Source organism: Salvelinus fontinalis, chromosome 11 (assembly GCF_029448725.1).
Source record: "Salvelinus fontinalis isolate EN_2023a chromosome 11, ASM2944872v1, whole genome shotgun sequence".
NCBI classification, from domain to species: domain Eukaryota; kingdom Metazoa; phylum Chordata; class Actinopteri; order Salmoniformes; family Salmonidae; genus Salvelinus; species Salvelinus fontinalis.
This window is the reverse complement of record NC_074675.1, coordinates 38,340,988-38,356,573: the sequence shown is the minus strand read 5'-3', so window position 1 is coordinate 38,356,573 and position 15,586 is coordinate 38,340,988. Positions and strand designations below refer to the sequence as shown.

General features: G+C 41.6%; 2 protein-coding genes across 3 annotated transcripts; both read right to left on the bottom strand.

Annotated features, from left to right (window-relative positions):
* Nucleotides 1-344: 344 nt before the first annotated feature.
* LOC129865682 (high affinity immunoglobulin epsilon receptor subunit gamma-like) lies at nt 345-4,525 on the bottom strand. 2 transcript variants are annotated; one of them, XM_055938639.1, is made up of 5 exons: nt 4,238-4,525; nt 2,954-3,045; nt 2,135-2,173; nt 1,729-1,752; nt 345-1,624 (listed from the first exon to the last, which is right to left on the bottom strand). In XM_055938639.1, exons 1-5 carry the CDS (start codon nt 4,296-4,298, stop codon nt 1,562-1,564), a joined length of 279 nt encoding a protein of 92 aa, XP_055794614.1. In that variant the 5' UTR covers nt 4,299-4,525; the 3' UTR covers nt 345-1,561. The 2 variants fall into 2 exon arrangements, with proteins under 2 accessions (XP_055794614.1, XP_055794613.1); XM_055938638.1 differs by having other exon boundaries at nt 2,135-2,185; nt 4,238-4,515.
* Nucleotides 4,526-4,753: 228 nt separating this feature from the next.
* On the bottom strand, nt 4,754-14,082 carry ndufs2 (NADH:ubiquinone oxidoreductase core subunit S2). Its single transcript, XM_055938637.1, has 13 exons — nt 13,943-14,082; nt 12,586-12,689; nt 11,470-11,660; nt 11,129-11,249; nt 8,968-9,080; nt 8,499-8,573; nt 8,096-8,259; nt 7,890-8,009; nt 7,404-7,533; nt 6,996-7,091; nt 6,486-6,569; nt 6,036-6,093; nt 4,754-4,969 (listed from the first exon to the last, which is right to left on the bottom strand). The coding sequence occupies exons 1-13, from the start codon at nt 14,047-14,049 to the stop codon at nt 4,932-4,934; spliced, it is 1,401 nt and encodes a 466-aa protein (XP_055794612.1). The 5' UTR covers nt 14,050-14,082; the 3' UTR covers nt 4,754-4,931.
* Nucleotides 14,083-15,586: the final 1,504 nt, after the last annotated feature.

Below are 15,586 nucleotides of genomic sequence, written 5' to 3'. Positions count from 1 at the left end.
CATTAAGAACCTACAATTAACCTAACTTCAAAGTCTGTAAAATACATATTTTAGACTTATATTCATTGTTATTTTACTTACTGTGACTGTTCTAGTTTCGCATGGGTATAGGCAAAGACATTTGTCTCACCTAGAGAGGCTGAACGGACAAGACCGCGCACACAGACACACACGACAGAAACTTTGCTGTGGCCACAAAGAGGATGTGAGTCGGACAGTGTGTGGCCGGGGGCCATGATCAGTTGCCATGGCTTCGGTGAAACGGAAATCAGCCTCTGAAATAGCGTGAGCTAAATGCATCAACTGTGTGAAAGAAAATATCAAATTACCCTACCACAGACCCATCAGTTTTGATATTTTATTAGAGTGTATTATAAAAGCACCATATAAACTTTGAAAATACCAAAAATATACCCAGAACACCAATATCAATAGTTAAAAACTGTACATGATTTGATAAAACGGTATATGAACCTATATAAAACATATTTGAGACCTTCGTTTTGAAAATACCAAAAAGATCAATCTCGAGCTAGATCTAAAATACCTCCGTATAAGTATCATACAAAGAAGACAGGCTGCACAAACAAGTTTTCCATCCAACCATTTCATGCAGATTAATTACCTGCCGCATGAAAAAAGTCACGACCGGGCTATTGAAACATGAAATGCCGGTGTTGTGCCGGGATTCCCCCCCCCCCCCCCAAATATTGATATAATAACCATCATATCGAAGTAAATTTGGGAGTCACGAAATTATATGTTGTGTGGTTCTCCCACTCCGACTAGGGAAAGCATGCAGTTTATTTGGCTACAGATGAAATAAATAATGAACTTCACAGGGTGGTGAATGCTTGCTTGCTCCTATACAATTAACATCGAGGGGCTTATGCCGGTGAGATGACGAACGATGATTAGGTTTCACCAATACAAATAATATCGCTCTTATTCATAATGATCTCATAATAGGTAGCCTACCCGCACCTAGGTGTTGGCTAGAGCGCATGTGCCAAGACCAACTCCGGTACATTTGCTATTCAATGCAACAGTTTTTGTGACTAATTATCAGTAGAGTCGAAAATGCGATAAAAATTGTATTTTTCATTCGGTACATGGGAATTTAACCGTAAAATATATTTTTACGTGCACTACGTCATCACGCACAGGATTGTATCCTCATAAAACCAGTAAAACATATCTGGTGGGAAAATGCGCATATTATTTGATGCAGATTTTATAATATTTACATGAAAATCTGTCGCAAATTGAATGCAAACCTAGCTACTGTCAAAACAATCGTAAATACATTTTTACCCACTGCTCAACTTCTTCCCTCTTTTGCTCTTCTCACGTTTCTCTCTCTTTCGAGACACATACCACAACATACAAAGGAGGCTTTCACATATGAATTGCAGATAAATGTTTTTTAAAAAACGTTACATTTTCGCTCAAAAGCTATGTTAAATAAAATACATAATATGCATGGGAAATACCTGGAAAGACAAAAGTGATTTAACAAATGGAAAGACTCAAACTTTCTCTTTCTTCAACTCATCCTCGACTAGTGCAGTCCTTTCTTCTGACCGATGGTCTGGTAGGTGTCTGCAGTGTGAGGAGTCAATCCCTGAGATAGGAGAGAGAGAAAGAGATAACGAGAAAAAATATAATTAAGCAAGGATCTACAATTGAAATTCCACACATCAACTAAGATCACCATCACCAACTCACCGTATAGATGCTCTCCTCTGCATTCTGTGTCAGAGTGAAAGAGAAACACCATTACAAAACACAAACACTGAGGAAAATGTCTAAATCACTATTCATTAAACATCTTGAAACAGGATGCGCTTGTGTGAGTACAGGTGTGGCATATTTTTTTGTAGAAAGCGTGTGAAAATTAAGCTATTAGGTTTCATGTTAAACGTTTGTCAGGAAATCCCTCCCTGCCCCCAACCGACTGTAAAGCTGTAGTTGTGTTTGTTGTACAGGACTAGAAAATGGTTTGGAGCATATCTCACATTACATTGATTTGATCCCGGGGCAACTGCAGGGGCTCGTTTCATGTATCTGGTTGCCATAGGGGCTTGTTTAATAGGGTTTAACAGTGTTGATCATGTTACTGTGGCTTTCTCACCACTGGCTTTGCTCTCCCAGTCCCAGTCACCGGAGCCATCTGTGTGAAATACTGAGTGTTGAAAAATAGAGGTAAGACAGACAGACAGATTAAACTGAATCAACCCCAAGCTGTTATAGGCATTTGTGTAGATCTGAAACGTTTGGATGGGTTGGATAAGTATAAGCAATACGGTGAAAATTCCACCTAACCTTCCAGAGGACAAGGTGGAGCTACTACCATAGTTTATATACCCATAGTCATACTGCAGAGAACATTGTTTTTTAGATCAGTGTTTATACCTATCCATATCTTTCAGATCTACAGTGCCTTCAGAAGGTATTCATACCCCTGGACTTATTCCATATTTTGTTGTCGCAGCCTGAATTCAAAATGGATCCAATAGATGTTTCTCTCACCCATCTACTGTACACACAATACATCATAAGGACAGTGAAAACCTTTTTTGGAATTGTTTAGCTAATTTATTGAAAATTAAATACAGAAATCTCATTTACATAAATATTCACACTCCTTTGCTATGACACTCCAAATGGAGCTCAGGTGCATCCAATTTCCTTTGATCATCCTTGAGGTGTCACTACAACTTGGAGTCCACTTTAGGATAATTCAACTGTTTGGACATGATTCAGATAGAAACACACCTGTCTACATAAGGTCCTACAGTTGGCAGTGCATGTCAGATAAGAAACTATACAATGACGTCCAATGAACTAACTGTCTGTAGATCTCCACAATATAATTGTGATGAGGCATATACAGTATCTGGGGAAAGGGTATACAACTATTTCTAGAATGTAGAAGGCAAGGCAGCTGTACCTTGATCCTGCAGTATAGCACGGTAAGGATGATACCGTATAGAAACAAGATGGCGTCCAGGATGTAGCAGATCTGAGGCTCAACCAGGGCCGCTGAGGACAGAGGAGAAGAACTGCTATTTACAGGATGGTCCTCTGAGGTTTGACCACCAATTTAGTCATTTAGCAGATTCTCTTATTCAGAGCGACTTGCAGTGCATGTAACTAAGGTAGGTAAAAACAACCAGACAATATCAGTTATCGCAAGTGACCACCAGTAATCAGTATGTCAAATAGATCCACGGTCATCTTTCCTTACCCATTTGGCTGGTACAGTACCTACCTACTCCTATCCACAACATGTCAAAAATGATCTTGGTTAATGTCATTCTGTACTGACAAGTAGGCATATCTTCAAATTGAGTGTCTCTCAGTTTTCACATGGAAAATGTGATTATTTTATCTTTATTATCAGTTTGGTGTGTGTGTGTGCAAGTGTGAGGCAGGACTAGGGTGATGTGGTTGATTTTTCTATGATCTCTTTTGGTTTCCTTTCCTCATATCTGTGAATCAGAATCACCTATACTACACCAATATACAATATTTTTTTTGCTCCAAACTCCGTTTGGTTGTAATGATAAATCAATTTCTAAAACCAGGTTAAAACAGTCATAAGCAAAACCATATACAGACAGGAAAAGCTATGATTTACTTCATTTTTTCAGGAAGGAGAAATTATGATGCCCACTTCAACAATTATTTTAAATGCGTCGCTACAGGGTTTCTATCAACTAAATGGTTGATAATTCATAATATGACCAAAATAATATTAGACTAGTTCCAAATACCAGTACATCACATTCAAATATTTTCACTGACGGACTTATGTCAGTCTTCAGTAAAAAGATTTGAACGTGATGTACCGGCATTTGTAACTCAAACTATGTTAATTGCTGGACTCCCTGAGATCTGGGCCCGTTTCTACAAAGCATCTCAGAGTAGGAGTGCTGATCTAGGATCCGTTTTGCCTTGTAGATCATAATGAATAAGATAATATGGTCCGATCCTAGATCAGCACTACTCTGAAATGCTTTGTGGACATGAGCCCTGATCTCAACCATGGGACTCACCATGATATTTTATAATTTACTTTAAAATATTTCCTCCAGTGGGAGACCAAATTTAGCTGGAATTATACTAATCAAAAGGTTAAACTCATGTTAATCCCACAAATAAATAACACTTTCATAGCACAGGTCCACAACCAAACATCAAGAGGTTTGTACTTATCAAACTCTGGACTCACCAGCGCTGCCAAAGCTCAACCACAAAGGAAGAGCTGAAAGAACCTGGAATCTGCCTCCCATTGTCACAGCAACAAGGATCCAACAGGACACACCGCAACAGTAGACAGCGGCGACAAGCTCTTTTTACCGGGTGTCGGACTGCTCAGTCAGTAACCAGCATATAGGTTGAGCAGGGCTGACGAGTAGGTTGGTTTAGTGTGGTGATGACGCAGTGTTACAAAGAAAGCCAGGGTAGAGCAGCAGGGGGGAAGTTGTGGTCGAGCTCAGTCCATTTTTTTATGATCAGACCACTCCCCTGACTGTGGGCCTGCAGACAGCGTTGGAGGAAGGACAGACTGAAAGACCTAGAAATGCTTCGGTTTCTGTCGACTTACTCTATCTTTACCACATGTTGGTTTGTGCAACATGGTGTTTTGAAAACGGAAATAACATTGAGCTATGACTTCCCTGAAGGTCTTACTGTATGTTTCTTAACTACAAAGACACTGATAAGTGAAATCACACTATTTGACCGATCAGAGATAAAATATTTATTAGGCTTACAGCATTATACATCAATGATTATGAGTTGGCCCATCTGTCAAAATCTCAGTACAGTGAATGAGAGACAAACAAGGTAGTAAAGACAGCGCTGAGAAATCCTCTTCAGAGTGGAACCATGGGTGTCATCGTTCAACAGTCAAGTGTTTTAACTTAGCGGTCAACTTCTCCAAACACAATGTCCTGGGTGCCTGTCAAGAAAAAAAGAAAAGAAAAAAAACCTCAACCATACATTGAACAGGAACTACACTGAACAAAAATATAAATGCAACATGTAAAGTGTTGGTCCCATGTTTCATGAGCTGAAATAAAAGACGCCAAAAATGTTCCATATGCACAAAAAGCATATTTCTCTCAAATGTGCACAAATTTGTTTACATCCCTGTTAGTGAGCATCTCTCCTTTGCCAAGATAATCCACCTGACAGATGTGGAATATCGAGAGGCTGATTAAACAGCATGATCATTACACAGGTGCATCTTGTGCTGGGGACAATAAAAGGCCACTAAAATGTGCAGTTTTGTCACACAACACAAGGCCACATATGTCTCATGTTTTGAGGGAGTGTGCAATTGGTATGCTGACTGCAGGAATATCCACCAGAGCTGTCGCCAGATAATTGTAGGTTCATTTCTCTACCATAAGCCACCTCCAACCTAATTTTAGAGAATTTAGCAGTACGTCCAACCAGCCTCACAACCACATCTAACTACGCCAGCCCAGGACAACGTGTTCCAGTTCCCACCAATATCCAGCAACTTCGCACAACCATTGAAGAGTGACACCACATCCCACAGGCCACAATCAACAGCCTGATCAACTCTACGCTAAGGAGATGAGGCAAATGGTGGTCAAACCAGACACTGACTGGTTTTCTGATCCACGCTCATAGCTTTTTTTTTTTTTAAAGGTCTCTGTGATCAACATGTATATCTGTATTCCCTGTCATGTGAAATCCATAGATTAGCACCTAACAAATGTATTTAAAATTAACTGATTTCCTGATATGAACTTAACTCCTTTGTAAAACCTTTGAAAATGTTGCGTTTATACTTTTGTTCAGTGTACATGAATTGCATTGCTAAGGATTCTGATATTCAATGGTTGACTGATAACATAAGGGTCGTGTTCAGCAGGGAGAATTGTTTGTGAAACAGAGGTACTAATACAATTAGAACACAGATTTGTGTTAACCGTCACAAAACATTTTGCTACGGTGTGTCCTACTGAACATGACCCAGTAGAAACATTTCTTACCAATAATGGCCACTACGTCAGCCAGCATGTGTCCTTTAGCCATCATATCCAGGGCGGCCTGGGGAAGACAACGTCGCAAAACCATCAATCAACTATAAACCGAAAGAAGCATCACACATAGCTCTTTTCTTATAAAATCTGTGTTGCGACACGTTTGTGCAATGCACTTTAAATAAAGTGATTTGATACAGAAACCAAAACAGTGTGGGACGATCTGGTGTGTTAATGTCCCAAGAACAAACATGTTACAACACAGACAGAGAGGGGAAGGCAGGGTTGGGTTTGTGTTCTTTTACAAATGCTATTATACTGGTTTATAAATGTCCTTAATGAACTATAAGTAGCCTTGAGGAAGAAGCTGTTTCACACATTGAATAATTTATAACAACTGCATTAAATAATTCATGGTGTGAATTCTGTCTGTGTTGTGGTAGTTTGAACTCCTCGTACCAAGTGAGCGAATCCTGGAGCTTTGATTTTGCAGCGGTAGGGCCTGCTGGAGCCGTCAGATACCAGATACACACCAAACTCTCCCTGCAAAATAACAATATTACACATTAATATTCCTACCCAACACATTCCCACCAAACTTTCCCTGGAAGAGACAGGAGAGGAGATCACATTACACAACAGCAGCACCTACAGCATATTATATTCAGTGTTTTAACACACCTATATCCAGGGACTACAGATTCGATTTTTAACCAGCTAGCTGAATCTGGCACATTTACAGAATACCTCTGGCTGTCAAATCAATGTAATAAATGACATGGAATTGTTTTATATCTAATTGCATCCTATGACCTAAAAAATGGATCAGTTGGAGGAGAATCTCACCATTAAAAACGGTAAACTGCTCATATAGAATAGCCTCAAAGTATTTGAGGTTCAATTTATTTTTAAACAGAAAGGCTCAAATCCCTTCTATCCATGCACGTCTGAAGAAAGGGGAGAGCTTACCTTGGGTGCTTCTACAGCTGTGTATGTGGATCCGGGGGGCACCTGGTAACCCTCTGTGTACAGCTTAAAGTGATGGATCAGAGACTCCATGGACATCTAACATGGGAACATTAACCACCATTACAACTGATGCTTATATAGACTCGACGTGAAACACTCCACCGTAACCAGGGCTTGTGTTTAACTACAGGGTAAGGCAGACAAAAGCGAAGATGATCTAAATGCCCTGTGTGTTTCTCCATCCTGGTCCCGAGCACCCAAAAAAGGTGCACTCATACACCTGATTCAACTAATTAACTCATCAAGCCGTTTGATTAGTTCAATCCGGTGCGTTTAGCGCTAGGGCTAAAAACGTGCACCCCGCTGTCCTCAATGATCTCAAATAAAAATATTCAGTCGTTCTCTCACCTTCATCTCAGATCTCTTGGGCGGGGCCACCTTGGCATCGTCCACTTTGATCTCTCCCGCTGGCATCTTGTTGAGGGCCTCGATCATGATCCTGAGACTCTGCCTCATCTCCTCCACCCTGCACAGGTACCTGACCAACACCAAAGAGGAGAGGACGAAGGGAGGGAAACAAGATGTAAACATGTATATTGTGAAGGTATTTTAAAAGTTGTATTGACAGATACAGCTAGATAAGTAGATGGGGGGGGGGGGGGGGGGTGAGTGGTGGCAGAACGGGGGATTTAACCGCTGCCCTCCAGGGGCATGTGGTCCGTGTGTGGCAGCACTACCACTAGACCAGCCGCCGACAACGCCAAAACAGATCATGTAGAGGATTCAATCAAAAACAATCAATAAGATATATGAAGGTAAAACAGACAAAATCTCTCATCTACACAAAGGCAATACTAAGTAAAAGAGAGAGAAGACAGTAGGCGTTCTTCTCACCTGTCGTAGCAGTCTCCCTTGCTGCCGATGGGAACGTCAAACTCCACCTCGTCATACTTGTCGTAGGGCTGAGACTTCCTCAGGTCCCACTTGATGCCTGAACCCCTCAGCATCACACCACTGACAGACAAGCAGAGGGGGGTGTTTACATCTTTCATTAGCTTCTCAACAGTTTGAGAGAGAGTGTGTGAGTGAGTGCGTCTCACCTGAAGCCATAGTTGAGTGCGTCCTCTGCAGACACAACCCCGATGTCCACAGTGCGGTTCTTCCAGATACGGTTGTTGGTCAACATCTCCTCCACCTCATCTATTCTGATGGAGAAGTTCTTGCACCACTCGTAGATATCATCCATTAGTCCCAGTGGCATGTCCTGGGACAAGCAGATAACACAAGCATCTTATCTTTATAGCGACCATTCCATCGCATACATAGCTGTAGGGTGAAGTTGCCCCTAGACTGATCTTGGGTCAGTTTTGCGACCAACCCCCCCCCCCCCCCCCTAATGGTGAAGGTTAGGATTGGGGAGAGGATGCTGATCCTAGATCTGGACCTAGGGGATATGTCACCCAGGAGAAACCCCATAAGACTTAGTTCCCAGGCAGCCCTCACCTGGTGTACTCCTCCAGGTCTGACGTAGGCTGCATGCATCCTGGCCCCTGAGACACGCTCATAGAACTCAAACATCTAGGAGAAGGATAAAGACAAGACACCATGAAAGGTCCAGTACTATCAAAAAAACAGGTTTCCAGTGTTTTACATATATTTACACACTGAGTTTGGAATAATACTGGGAAATTGTGAAAATTACGATAATATACTTTTAGTGTAAGAGCCGTTTGAAAAGACTGCCTGAAATTCCATCCTGTTTGGGTGAGATGGAGTTTTGGCCTGCCTGGTGATATTAAATTAGTTAATATACGAATAAGAAAAAGGACTTCCAAAAATTGCTACTTCAGCAAAAGGGAGGAAGATTAGGACCCGTTCATAAAGCATCTCAGAGTGCCTGATTCTAGATCATCACTCCTACTCTGTTGTGCTTGATACGGCCCGAGATCCTAAATTCTGTTTCCATTCTCACCTTCTCTCTCTCCTCGAACATCCAGAAGAAGGGGGTCATGGCTCCGATGTCCAGGGCATGGGTGGTGATGGCCATGATGTGGTTCAGGATGCGAGTCAGCTCTCCGAAAAGAACTGTAAAACAGAAGTACACCCTGAAAAGTCATACTTACTTGATTCACCACTGTTGTCCATCTTCTGCCTGTGTGGAGATTGTTTAACAGGCCCCAGTCCCTCTGTACAGTTGAAGTCAGAATTTTACATACACCTTGGCCAAATACATTTAAACTCAGTTTTTCACAATTCCTGAAATGTAACCATTGTAAACATTTCCTGTCTTAGGTCAGTTAGGATCACCACTTCAATTTAAGAACGTGAAATGTCAGAATAATAGTAGAGAGAATGATTAATTTCAGCTTTTATTTCTTTCATCACATTCCCAGTGGGTCAGAAGTTTACATACTCAATTAGTATTTGGTAGCATTGCCTTTAAATTCTTTAACTTGGGTCAAATGTTTCGTTTAGCCTTCCACAAGCTTCCCACAATAAGTTGGATGAATTTTGGCCCATTCCTCCTGACAGAGCTGATGTAACTGAGTCAGGTTTGTAGGCCTCCTTGCTTGCACACGCCTTTTCAGTTCTGCCCACAAATTTTTTATAGGATTGAGGTCAGGGCTTTGTGATGGCGACTCCAATACCTTGACTTTGTTGTCCTTAAGCCATTTTGCCACAACTTTGGAAGTATGCTTGGAGTCATTGTCTATTTGGAAGACCCATTTGCGACCAAGCTTTAACTTCCAGACTGATGTCTTGAGATGTTGCTTCAATATATCCACATACTTTTCCTTCTCATGGTGCCATCTATTTTGTGAAGTGCACCATTCCCTCCTGCAGCAAAGCACCCCCACAACATGATGCTGCCACCCCCATGCTTCACGGTTGGGATGGTGTTCTTCAGCTGCAAGCATCCCCCTTTTTCTTCCAACCATAATGATGGTCATTATGGCCAAACAGTTCTATTTTTGTTTCATCAGACCAGAGGACATTTCTCCAGAAAGTACGATCTTTGTCCCCATGTGCAGCTGCAAACCATAGTCTGGCTTTTTTTTAACGGCGGTTTTTGAGCAGTGGCTTCTTCCTTGCTGAGCAGCCTTTCAGATTATGTCAATATAGGACTCGTTTTACTGTGGATATAGATACTTTTGTACCTGTTTCCTCCAGCATCTTCACATGGTCCTTTGCTGATGTTCTTGGATTGATTAGCACCTTTCGCACCAAAGTATGTTCATCTCTAGGAGACAGAACGCGTCTCCTTCCTGTTCGGTATGACGGCTGCGTGGTCCCATGGTGTTTATACTTGCGTACTACTGTTTGTACAGATGAACGTGGTACCTTCAGGCGTTTAGAAATTGCTCCCAAGGATGAACCAGACTTGTGGAGGTCTACAACTTCTTTTTTTCTGAGGTCTTGGCTGATTTCTTTTGATTTTCCCATGATGTCAAACAAAAAGGCACAGAGTTTGAAGGTAGACCTTGAAATACATCCACAGGTACACTTCCAATTGACTCAAATTATGTCAATTAGCCTATCAGAAGCTTCCAAAGCCATCATTTTCTGGGATTTTCCAAGCTGTTTAAAGGCACAGTCAACTTAGTGCATGTAAACTTCTGACCCACTGGAATTGTGATACAGTGAATTATAAGTGAAATAATCTGTCTGTAAACAATTGTTGGAAAAATGTCTTGTGTCATGCACAAAGTAGATGTCCTAACCGACTTGCCAAAACTATAGTTTGTTAACAAGACGTGTGGAGTACCTGAAAAACATGTTTTAATGAAACCAACCTAAGTGTATGTAAACTTCCGACTTCAACTGTATATCCATGTTGACTGTTGAACTCCATGTAGCTAACTACTGCCCCCTAGTGACTGTGTATGAAGGGGTAAATGGGGCCAGATGACCTAAGAAGGTTATGATTCTCACGCTTGTTACTGTTTTGCTGGTAGAGGAAAGAGGTGCACCACCTTAACCACAAATTTCACTTGTTAACCCAAACTGTACCCTTATCTCTGAACCGACAATTCAGGGGGAAAAAAGCTTATGTAAGTTGGTTTGCTCATCAGTTTGAGGTATTGGTTAGTTTGTCCTTTCTGGCAAGGTCATCTAGTAGCTCCTAGTCTCACCTCTGATCCACTGTGCGCGGGGTGGGGCCTGGATGTTGAGCAGCTTCTCCACGGCCAGAGAGTAGGCCTGCTCGTTACACATCATGGACACGTAGTCCAACCTGTCAAAGTAAGGCAGCGCCTATAGCAAAACACAGGAAGACTGGTCAATGCATTTCATCAAACAAAAACATGCCCGTTGTAGAAGAGCCTAAACACGAGCTTGTACATTACAAGCATCTTAGCCAGGACACTTACGCTAGTAACTTACAGCCAATATGCTATCCTAGCTGACGGCTGAACTATTCTGGCAGGATTTTTGTCTTCTTACATACCTTACTGTCTCTAGGTGTGCTACATACCTGCAGGTAGGTCTTGTACTCAATGAGTTTTTCTGTGCCGCGGTGCAGCAGGCCCACGTGGGGATCACACTTCTTCACTGACTCCCCGCTGAGCTCCAGCACCAGACGCAGCACGCCATGGGCTGCGGGGTGCTGGGGGCCAAAGTTAATGGTCAGGTTAGACACCTCCTTCTCCATAGGAGCATCCTTATCTGAGGGAGGGAGGAGAGAGGAGATTTGGCAGTTAAAGTTGATAAGAAAAGCTACTTTTTTGTTAAAAGTAAAACCAACGCATTTCGTCTCTTGGCCTTCGTCAGGGTTCAACATAGAAAAAAGAAAGAGGTTGGACAGGCTAGTTGGTTCGGAATTCATGCATACGAGTTTAGATAAAGTTGAATGTAGAATGACTATGATAAAGTCACATAGTATGATGTGGAATGATTCTAAATCTATAATAAAGTGATAAAGTCACAGAATGAGTTTAGAAACCACTGACAACCACGTTGTGGCCAATCAGGGTCGATGGAGTAGCAGGCAATAAAATGCAACTCCCACATATGGAACTTCAATCATTATACCCAACTTTGGACTTGGGCCTAAGTAACAACTAGGGATTTGACCTTTGACTGAGTACCCGAATGAAAAAAAGCTATTTTTAGAACAAGGGCGGCAGTGGGAAAAAAATGTGCGCATTTTGCCAACATTTTGCCACATGCCAACAGTGAGAAACAGTGCCTAATTTATCATAACCATTACGGATAACACATCCTAACTGCTAAGTTGCCTCATATATTTAGTCAATAAAAAAACAAGTGCCATTTAAGATACATTTGTTGAAACTGTAAAATTAACTGGTTATATTTTATCGTGGAACACAATCAAAAAGGAAGTAAGCTGACTAATGTGGCGCTTGCTTGTAGAAGCCTATGGCTGTGCAATGGCATAGCCTTGTTTGTTAATTTTGCAGAAAAGACACCCTTATTTCCAGAGCCCTTATCACAGTCAAGACTCCTATTTTATAGTAAAAAAAAGATGATGTAATATAACAGAATAAAATTTGAGTACTCAATTACTCATGCACATCATTAATAACTAGTAGGCCTATAGATGAAGACAGCACACAACATTGGGGCGTACCATTCCATGGTGGGGGGATCCATTTCTCAGTGATGGCGCTGGGGTACATCACCGCCCCAGCATAGTGCTCCGTCCACTCCACATCTGGCTGCCACTGTTTCTGCCTGGAAAGAGAGAATAACAAGCAACCATGCTGCATCAATGGTACTAAGGCAGTGTGTGGATGTTGTTGACTAAGTGTTTAACCCAGGAGGTTTCAAACCTCTCCTCGGGGACCCCCAGCTGTTCCATGTATCTGAACTGATCATCAAGCGCCCTGGACTACCTGAATCAGGTGAGATAGTTCAGGACTACAAAATTGTGAAACGTCTTGGAGAAGGTTTGAAAACCACTGGTTTGACCTACACAGTTTTGTGAGGTAAACTAATGCTTTCTCAGAGCACGTCTCAGGGGGAGTGGGATATGCAACAAACAAAAAAACATTTCACACCACACACACTTATACAGGTTATACACTTGTACATGTGTGAAACAGGACAAACATAAGCACCCCTTATTTAACCTTTTTGATAACATGTGCCAAGTAAACTCCTAATATAAGTAGACTAGAGTCCAGGGTAGGGCAGTAATCTGCTCTAGGTCAGCCAAGACAGACTGACGACATGGTCACTAATCACATTTCACACAAGTAAAACGGTAGGATTAAACAGATTCACCAAATGAAATGTTTGTGTATAAAGCAGGCCTCGATATCAAGCATTATCCAACTGTTGGTAATGGTCCATAGTAACTTGTCAAGGCACAAATGGATCGGTAAGGCTGAACTGTTCCAAGTTACTGTCTAACACGTTATGTTTGACCCTGAAGTGATTCATATGAATGTGTGAGAGGTGTACAACCGGTGTTGTTGACCTCAATACAGTAAATGGCATCAGGTTGTGTAAACACTCGTAACACGTTATGTAAAACGTGTTGTTATTGAGCCTAGTTAACTACAATAAGGTGGCTAGTTAGCCTGGATTCTAGACCTATTTTGTGCTAACATTCCACTCATTGTACAAGTTTTTTTCGCAAGATGACAAGCTGTCCATGAATCGAATGTGCTGCAATGATGTCAAAATCCACCTGATTCGATTCAAGTAACCTAGCTACTAACGTTAGCCGGGTTGCCAACTAACAGCTGTTTTAATGTTACAGCAATTATGCAACAGTTCCTTCTGACAACATAAGCGTGATGATGTGTGTCGTGTCAGGTAAGTGAACGACAAGCCCAAATCCCTGCTGTAGATGAGCAGTGCATTTTGTTAGTTAGCTAATGCTAGCTGTTATGTGACCGTTTTTGATCCCTAAACGACCTATTTGGACATTATTGATCGGTTAAACTATAATTACGCTTATCGAACTATGAGAATCTCACCTGTTTTGCTGGACAGTGCAAGCAGGGCTAACCAAACTACTATTTCTAATCAATTTTGTTGAAGGACGTCCGAGTTTGCTAAGCGACCTCAACATTGTCCCCGCCATCTTGGCAGTCAAAGTCGCTCTGCACCCGGTGACGTAAGGATTTCTTCTTCTTTGGGGTTTAGGGCGAACTACATGCTAAAAAGTGTATTATCGCCACCAACTGGACGGGGGTGAAAAAATTCACAAAAGAAAAGTAAATTCCACTGGGAAGAGAACATTTACATTAATAATCCACAAAAACGACAAAAGAATGTAAAATAAATAAATAATATATATTCCAGCTCCTTCAGTCATTCGAAACCTAAAAAACCCACTCAGGTTCAGAGGCCTGAAAGGGTGCGACCACACGGAAAAGTACTCCATGTAGCTCCTCAGATGTTAGCTGTCTTTTAATCCCAAAAATAGTTCAACTGCAGAAACAATGATATCAACCTTTCTTGACTTTTTTTCAATGTGCACAGTGCCATTTACCACCATTGCTATTAAAGCAACAAAGTCCACTTTCTTCACCTGAAGAATTTCTGAGTCCTGTTGATACGCAGGCTGCGGTGTATGTTGCAGTGTAATTCTACCAGTATTCACTACCATCAGACTTTCATACCATTTTGACTGCCTCCGCATAGGAGACAGACTGAGCTGCCCTGATTTTGGTGACCTCCATTTTTTTCACCCTGATCAGGCATTCCAAGGCATCATGATCTCCACCGCAGTTACAACCCTTTGCTCCTTGACCACTCTGTTAAAATGTTTTATTTTTTGGTTTGGGAAGCAAAGTTGACAGAATGATGGTACTGCCACCTATCACACTGAAGTATAATGGAAGTTGAGTTGGTGCTATATGGAAAAATTGTGTGACTTGCTGTTCAAAAATTATTTTTACGGTAGTGGAAGACGTAAAAATTGCTAGTGTTAAATGTAGACTAGTGTATTGTAGAAGTAGTGATTGTCTTTGTAGTAGTGGGATAGTAGCCTATATAGTAACAGTAGAAATACTAAATGCAGTGGAAATACCCACGTGACTGTTGCCCAATAATAGTATAGTGCTTTTTCACACTTATATAATATAGTTATTTGGCTTGCTCCTCCAGAATTGCTGCCGGCCATGACCAAAGCCTTGACTTGGGGGTGTGGTTTGATGTGGGTGTGTCCTTGCCACCACCAAGACACACCCATCTGTCAGAACCTTGCCCACAGCCATTTCCACCCAGGCAATCATAACAAACAACTCCTGCAGATTGAGTTCAATAACTACAGGGAGATGTATGGTGAGATGAGAAGCCAGAGGAAGCTATGAATAGGTCAGTAGCCTACAGAGTAATATGAGAATGCAAGTGCTGAATTTATGTAGATATTTTAAATGTAGGTCCATGTAAAATAAACAACCCTTCACATAATACCATAGAATCAGTGTTCTGCTAATATAACAATGTGCTCCTTTCACTGTCGTTCCCAGCCGATACAGATACTGTGCCTATCGACATTTCTTCTGGTGGTAATGGACCTACATTGGCAAACTTGTCAGAGGGGTCATTCCTTCCTGTGTGGTGTCCCGTATACAATAGGAGTTCCCTGATCTTGGTGTAAAACACACAGGGCT

Excerpts from the sequence above, each read along its gene's own strand:
- LOC129865682 (XM_055938638.1), bottom strand. The coding sequence starts at position 4,298 with ATGGGAGGCAGATTCCAGGTTCTTTCAGCTCTTCCTTTGTGGTTGAGC. Across the intron at positions 2,186-2,953 it reads TGCTATACTGCAGGATCAAG|TATTTCACACAGATGGCTCC; the intron begins GTACAGCTGCCT and ends TTCAACACTCAG. Across the intron at positions 1,625-1,728 it reads CAGAGGAGAGCATCTATACG|GGATTGACTCCTCACACTGC; the intron begins GTGAGTTGGTGA and ends CTCCTATCTCAG.
- ndufs2 (XM_055938637.1), bottom strand. The coding sequence starts at position 14,049 with ATGGCGGGGACAATGTTGAGGTCGCTTAGCAAACTCGGACGTCCTTCA. Across the intron at positions 6,094-6,485 it reads CTCCAGGATTCGCTCACTTG|GCCGCCCTGGATATGATGGC; the intron begins GTACGAGGAGTT and ends TGTCTTCCCCAG. Across the intron at positions 4,970-6,035 it reads TGACGTAGTGGCCATTATTG|GCACCCAGGACATTGTGTTT; the intron begins GTAAGAAATGTT and ends TTTTCTTGACAG.